Consider the following 7,643-nt stretch of genomic DNA (forward strand, 5'->3'; position numbering starts at 1 on the left):
CCGAACTATTATTTTGAATGATAAGTGCTCGTCGGAATTTTTTTTGTTAATAAAAAAACTTAATTTGTCGTTTTTTCAAAACAAGTTAAAAACATCTGTTTTTTTGGGTTCTGTCAGATTCAATAATTTTTAGTTTATTTGAGAATTTTAAATATCATTAGTTTTCACCATTTTTACGATCGGTACTGTCATTCAGCTGTAGTTGTCAAAATGGTTTACAGTATACCGATTCATAGTCACTGTTTGTAATAATACTTTATTTCCTTGTTGACAAATACAATTTGTATATGATCAGTCACAGTTTAGAAAACAAAATTAGTAAATATAAATGTAAATCTAAAATTATGCTAAACCTAAGATTACAAGACAAATACAAATAGAAAATGTAAAATTACTAGCATATACTTAAAAGAATGTCAACTACTAAAATATGTATCAACAGAATAAAACGTATTCTGCAATAAAAAATAAAGTTAATTTAAATATTTTCATATTCTTACATTTTTTTTATTGGCTCGGGTAACTGATTATATATTATTTGACCTTATATTATTATTATTGCAAGTGAGTAAAAATGCATATTTCCTTTAAAAAAAAAACACATCTAATTTTTGATTCTGCCTTGTATTTATATTGTGAATTTGACTATTAGTTTTAAATTTTTCAAGATTTGAATGAATAAAAACACAAAATTCAAAAATATATAAGGCAGAGTTAAAAGTTTATATCTAGTAAAATAATTCTTACAGCTAGTTATTCGAGAAATACCAGCAATACAACGTACTATTTTCTTTTGAGATAGAAAGACTTCACTGAATTTACAAGACGTACTCCAAAATACTATGCCATACCGCAAACGAGACTCCACCTGAGCATAATACAGCATAATTGGCTGTTTTTCGCTTAGTATATGTTTGAGGTTTCGAAGTAGGTAGCATGCTGAGTTTATTTTGGAAATAATATCATCACATTGCCTTTTCCAATTGAGACATTCATCAACATACACACCAAAAAACTTTAGGCATTGAACTTTTTCAATTTGTTTAGAATATATTGATAGTTCGATATCTAACAGATGTTTCTGTCTATTGTGAAAATGAATAGCATGCGTTTTATCCGCATTAAGATGTAAGTAATTTGAGGAAAACCAATAACTAAGATCACACAAAAGTTCGTTACATTTATTTTCAAGAGATATATGTGATATATCTAATATAAGTATTGAAGTATCATCTGCATAAAGTGTAAACTGTACAGCAGAATTTATTAAGACAATATCATTTAAGTAAATAAGAAATAATATTGGGCCAATTACAGAACCTTATGTATGTACTGAACCTACATAAGAATGTAAATGTAATCTGATTTGCAAATATTTACTGATTTTTGGGATACATCTGTTAAGGAGACATACTGACAACGTTCTGATAGGTAGGATTTTATCCATTTTAGAGAGAGATTTTTTATTCCAATATTTTCTAACCTATTAATGAGTAATGTATAATCGACACAGTGAAATGCCCTACTGAGATCACAAAAAATCCCGACAGAGCATTCATCCGCATCAACATAGTTAGTTAAAGTCTCATAAAATGAATGAACTGCTGTATTTGTAGACTTACCTGCCTGAAAGCCATGCTAATATTTACTTACAATACCGTTCTCCAATAAATAAGAATTAATAATGAAATAAAGGGACAGTTATTGGGCGATAATTACTAATATCCTTTGCATCACCTTTCTTATGTACAGGAACGACTTTTTCCACCTTTAGATAATCCGGAAAAATGCCATTGCAAAAAGACAAGTTTATTAGAAATGTTAAAGGTGATAGTATGAATGGAATTACTTTTTTTAATAAAAATTGAGGTATTTCATCAGATCCACACGATTTTGAAGATTTCAATTTTCCTATCAATAATTCACTCAGCTCATTTTGAGTGTAAGGACATAATTGTAAAAAAATTTCATTTTTATTATAAGGCGGTTTCCTTAAAGTACTATTTTGATAACTGGGAATTTTAGAACGTACCTCAATTGGAGCATTCTTAGAACACATTGAATATGTTAGCAACAGTAGTTGTTGTACACCTATTCATGAAAGGCATCCGGACAAAAATGTAAGTCACGTGTACGTCCGCGATTTAGATGAAAAGTTTAGAGGAACGGGATCAGGGCAAAATAAAAAAAGGGATGCCCCCAGATTACTGAATGAAGCATCCCAAATTGAGGTCCTTGGAAATTATGCAATAAAGCCTACTGCATCAACACGTCAAGTATCTGCAATGACAGGACTTTCACATGAGTCGGTCAAAAAGGTGTTGAAATTACATAAGTTTTACCCGTACAAAAAACCCAAACTAGGAGATGATGATTCAGACCGACGAATCGAGTTTTGTGAACTCATGACTGAAAGAATTCGCGTTGAACCGAGAATGTTAAAAAATATTTGTTTCACTGATGAATGTACTTTTATGCAGAATGATAATGTAAATAAACAAAACTGTCGGTACTGGAGTGATACGAATCCGCATCAATTCAGAGAAGGTAAGGTAATCTAGCTCTAGACGAAGATTTGCTGCATTTCCAACAAGATGGAGCACCTCCTCACTATGCAGCTCCAGTTAGGCGCTGGTTGGATACTAATTATCCGAACAAATGAATTGGAAGGAAAGGTCCTATCGAGTGGCCACCGAGGTCACCAGACTTACCGCCACCTGACTTTTTTCTAAGGGGTTACCTCAGTCCCACCACACTGATGACTAGTCAATTATTTATAAAACTCGACTTGCGTCACTTGGGGAATTGCGAGCAAGAATTACGCAAGCATGTCGTGCTATTACTAGAACAACATTTGCCAAAGTTCGTGCAGAATATACCTATAAAATTTAATAAAAATCAGTCAAGCGGATTCGTAGGACTATTGGAACTAATTCTGTGACACTAATATGGGTAAGTAATAAAAATAGGGGTTAGTAATAGAAGGTTGATAATTAAGGGTTGTATGTATTGTTTAATGCCACGTCATAAAAAATAAAAATCAAAAATTGTATCCAAAAAATTTTAAAATATGTTTGTGGTAACCCTTATCACATATCTGTATGAAAAATATATTACGACCGATTCTCAGACCTATCGAATATACATATAAAATTTCATAAAAATCGGTCAAACCGCTTTGGAGAAATATGGCAACTAACTCAGTGATACTGATATGGCTATTAAAAAGAAGGGGTTAGAAATAGATGGGTGAAAATTAACGGCTGTATGTATTTTCTAATCCCACATTATAAAAACATAAAAGTAAAAAATTTTGTTTAAAAAATACATGTTTACGCATTATTAAACGACAATTAAATTTTATTGTAAAAGATCTTCGTCCAATGATAACAGAATGTAGTTTTTATATAAACTTTAATAATCTACTTTTAGCTTACGTTACGTTTTAGTTGAGCGCCTAAGAGTTAATCAATTAGGATGTAAACGTTGGTAAACATGATGTGAAAAATATATTAACTTCTAAAGAACTTTAAGAACGAAGTTTTTACCAGAAAATTACGACAGAATGAAATGTAAGGTACAATCCCTTCTTAGAAACTTTAAGGTTTCTGTTACCATGGATTAATAGACCCAGTAATACGCGCACCCCTATTTTATAGCATTTACAGCCAGTTATAATATCACCCAGTATCTTAAGGACGATAAAACTTATCACGCATGTTATACAAATGATTAGTCATAAAAGTAAACCTCCTCCTCCTCCTCAGTCCTAATCCCTTTTGGGATGTGGTGACACCATCAGGCCTTTACAGATTTTTCACGATTTCCCTCCATCCTTTCCTGACCTAGGCTAGTTGTTCGACTTCATGTAACCCTTGGTGAATCAATATTTTTGTTTGGTCTATCCAACGGCTTGGATATCTTCCCCTAGGTCTCTTTCCTTCAACTCTACCCTCGACTATCAGTTTTTCTATCGTCCCTGTTCTTCTAGCAATGTATCCAAAATACTGCAAATATCTCTGTTGTCTTTGTTTAAGCAATCTATCCTTTACTTTAAGTTGTTCTAATATCGATACGTTAGTGCCATAATTAATCCAGGATATTCTTAACATGCCGCGGTATACCCAGATTTCAAAAGCGTCTAGTTTTTTTTTATCCGCTTTCTTTAAGGTCCGCGTTTCGGATGCATATGTGGCTATGGGAAAAATGAGTGCCCTTACTAGCCTTAGTTGTGTGTGTATTGTTATGTTAGAATTTTTCTAAATTGTTACCAGTTTCATCATAGCTGTTCTAGCAATAGTCAACCTTCTACGTATCTCTCTATCACACCCTCCGTAATTTGTTATTAGGGACCCCAGGTATATAAAACTATTTACCACTTCAAAGCCCACAATTTCTTTAATGCGTTGAAGATTATGCCGAGCTCTGTCTACTAGCATGATCTTTGTCTTACTCCTATTTAGCTTTAGTCCATATGTTCTGCTTTTCTCCTCCAGACATCTTATTATGTCTTCCATTTCTTCTTGATTTGCCGCGATTATTAAAGTGTCATCAGCATATCTCAAGTTACTGATTTTTGACCTCCTACTGATATTCATATTCCACCCTTCCATCCGTCTAATACCTTTCGCATAATGTGTTCGCTGTAGATATTAAACGCAGTTTAATATTATGCGTTTATATATTATCAGGCGAGATTGTGCATCCCTGCCTGACACCTGCCTCTATTTTGAAATGATCGTAATGGGTGTTGTTTATTTTTACTGTGCACTTATTATTTTCATATAGACTTTTAATTAGACAAATTAAGTGGTGGGGTGTTCCCATTTCCGCTAGTATGGACCATAATTGCTGCTATTTGACTTTATCGAAGGCCTTTGTGTAATATATAAAGCACATAAGCATAAGAGTATTGAATTTACGAGTTTTTTCGATTAGCTGTCTGACATTAAGGATGTGTTCTCTTGTGCCTTTTCCTGGGACAAATCCCGCTTGTTCTTCTGATATCTGAGGCAATAGAAAAGCTTTTAGTCTTTCATGTATTACATGAAGTAGAATCTTGCTTGCATGGGATATTAGGGTTACTGTTCTGTAGTTGCTGGAATCTAGCGGAGTTCCTTTTTTGAATATTGGGATGAAAGTGGATGTTGTCCAGTCGTTGGGCCACTCTCCGGTTTCCCAAATCTTTTTGCAGATCATATGCATAACATTTACTCCAACATCTCCAGTCTCTTTTAAAACTTCTGCGGTGATCTGGTCTGCGCCAGGAGATTTTCTATTTTTTAACTTTTTGGTTGCTTTTTCTACCTCTGACTTTAGAATGTTTGGTTCTCTCTCTGCGGTGAACTTGTCATGATTTGCATTCTGGGGATCATCTGCATATAGACTTTGACAATATTTTCTCCATACCTCCGCAATCCCTTTCTCGTCATTTATAATTGGTTGGTTTTGATTCATTATTGTTTGTGTGATTGGTTTAAATTCCCTGGATAGGAAATTCCCTGGATAGATATCGGACTTTGTTATATAGCTCATGGGATTCATACCGGTTTGCATGTCTCTCTAGTTCTTCGCATTCTTCATTTATATGTTTATTTTTATCATCTCTACGTGCTCTTTTAATTTCTCCATTTAACCTTGCTAATTCGTTTTTGTTGCTGTCTTTTTGATATATGAGAGATTTGATTGTCCTTCGCTCTTCGAAAAGTTGCAGCGTTCTGTCTGTCATCCAGTGTTTTCTCTTGATGATCTTTTTCTCGGTTCTGGTTCTTTCTACAGAGGTTTCTATGGCAATTCTGAAACCTTTCCACATTTCTTCTGGGTTGTCTTGTGTGTTCAACATACTAGTTTCCTTTAATGCATTTTTAAATGTTTTCGGATTTGAAATCTTCAGCCTGTATTGATTTTGGTGCGGTATCGTTCTTTTTAGCTTCATCTTGAAGCAAGCCCATAAGAATTTATGATTTGATCCACATTTAGCTCTTAGTCTAGTTTTTACGTTTGTAAAACATGTCTTCCATCTGTTTCTAATCAATATGTAGTCGATTTGGTTCTTGTATTCTCCATTTGGGCTGGTCCACGTCGATAAACGACGGGCATGATGTTTGAACATTGTGTTTACAATGGCCAAACTGTTTTTGGTTGCAAAATCTATTAAACGTTCGCCTCGGCTGTTTCTAATACCTAACCCATAGTTTCCTACATTTTGGATGTATCATTTCTTGTTTCTCCTACCTTAGCGTTAAAATCGCCCATGATTATGAGTGGTTCTTTAGATGAAATAATTCTTATTGCGTATTTAATAACGGAGTATACGTCTTCGACTTTATTGTGTGACGCGTCTGAGGTTGGCATATAGACCTGAAGAATGTGCATTTTGTTTGGTGATGCTAGTAAGGTTATTTTTAGAAATCTGTCATTTATCGGTTGGTAATCATACACGTATTTTGAAACTTTTTTAGTCACCATAATTGCAACACCATTTCTTCCTGTGTTATTTACTCCCGATATGTATACAACATGATCTGCCGTTCGGAAGTGTCCTTGTCCTTCCAATGGGTCTCGCAAAGTCCGCATATTTCTATATCCTCTCTTTCAACTTCTTGTTGTAGTATATGCAGTTTGCCTGGTTGCAATAATCCTTGAACATTCCAGGTTGCTATTCCCATTGCCTTTCTTAACTGAAACTCTATTTTTTTTCAGGCTCCAATTTCGCATGTGTTGCCTGGTTGCTCACAAACACATGCACGGTAGCTCATTTGACACTAGTTGGCCCGGAACCAACTGAGCGCCGATCGCTAATCGGATCGCTAATAAAATTAAACGCTTACAACGATATTTTAGATTATTTTAGAAACACCCTGTATTTATATCTGAATTCTGTGAATATTAACTAACATTAAATTCAGAAAATTCTTCCATGCTTTTAAAATATAGTAAAGAAAAATGCAAAACAAAATTGAAACTTTACCTCTTTCATCCATGAATTCCACGGAAATGTTCAGTTCTTTCATCTTCAGTCCGATTAAATCCAAGTCGAGTGGAGAATAACACAGCTCGGTCAGTATAAGGGTGGGAGTTTGAAAGAAAGCTAAACGGACGCAGGCCAGCAACCCCAGTAGCAGTGGCAGGCCTGCCATAGTTGGCTTTTCAACGAGGCATGGCTTAGGAAGGCCTTTATAGAGCTCAGTTCCCGCGTATTGTTACTCCTGCACGCTTTGATATATGCATTTTGATTCTGAAATAAAAAGATATAATGATTACTAATATTTTAAAAGATTTTGGCATTTGAAATAAAAATAATTTAGTTTTTTTTAGCTTTATTAGAGTTTCAGAATAAGAAGATATTTTAAATTTATACTCGATTACGTGTTCCTTTTATATAAACATAAAACAAATCTAAAGAAACCTCGTAGTTTACTTTTTCTATTTTTAGTTTTTGAGAAAGCTGCTCTTGTTTTAATAATTCTGATTCCTAAGTTCCATTGTTGTATCACATTGTTTATTACATTACAATTACACGTTACTGATTATCATCATCATCATTCAATCTTCGCTTATCCACTGCTGGACATAGATCTCCTTTATAATTTTCCATCTATTTCGATCTTGTGCCTCTTGCATCCAATTCCTATGATAACGTT

General features: G+C 34.0%; 1 protein-coding gene across 1 annotated transcript in view; it reads right to left on the reverse strand.

Moving 5' to 3' along the window:
- LOC140433947 (retinal guanylyl cyclase 2) overlaps positions 1 to 7,287 on the reverse strand; it is a 518,935-nt gene extending 511,648 nt beyond the window's left edge. The window contains exons 1-3 of the mRNA XM_072521918.1: positions 7,264 to 7,287; positions 6,971 to 7,184; positions 5,611 to 6,183 (exon numbers count right to left, since the gene is read on the reverse strand). Of these exons, the coding sequence (XP_072378019.1) occupies positions 5,611 to 6,183; positions 6,971 to 7,184; positions 7,264 to 7,287 (811 nt within the window). The remainder of the gene's footprint in view (positions 1 to 5,610; positions 6,184 to 6,970; positions 7,185 to 7,263) is intronic.
- Between the last annotated feature and the right edge of the window lie 356 nt (positions 7,288 to 7,643).

The sequence above is a fragment of the Diabrotica undecimpunctata genome, chromosome 2 (genome assembly GCF_040954645.1).
Source record: "Diabrotica undecimpunctata isolate CICGRU chromosome 2, icDiaUnde3, whole genome shotgun sequence".
NCBI classification, from domain to species: domain Eukaryota; kingdom Metazoa; phylum Arthropoda; class Insecta; order Coleoptera; family Chrysomelidae; genus Diabrotica; species Diabrotica undecimpunctata.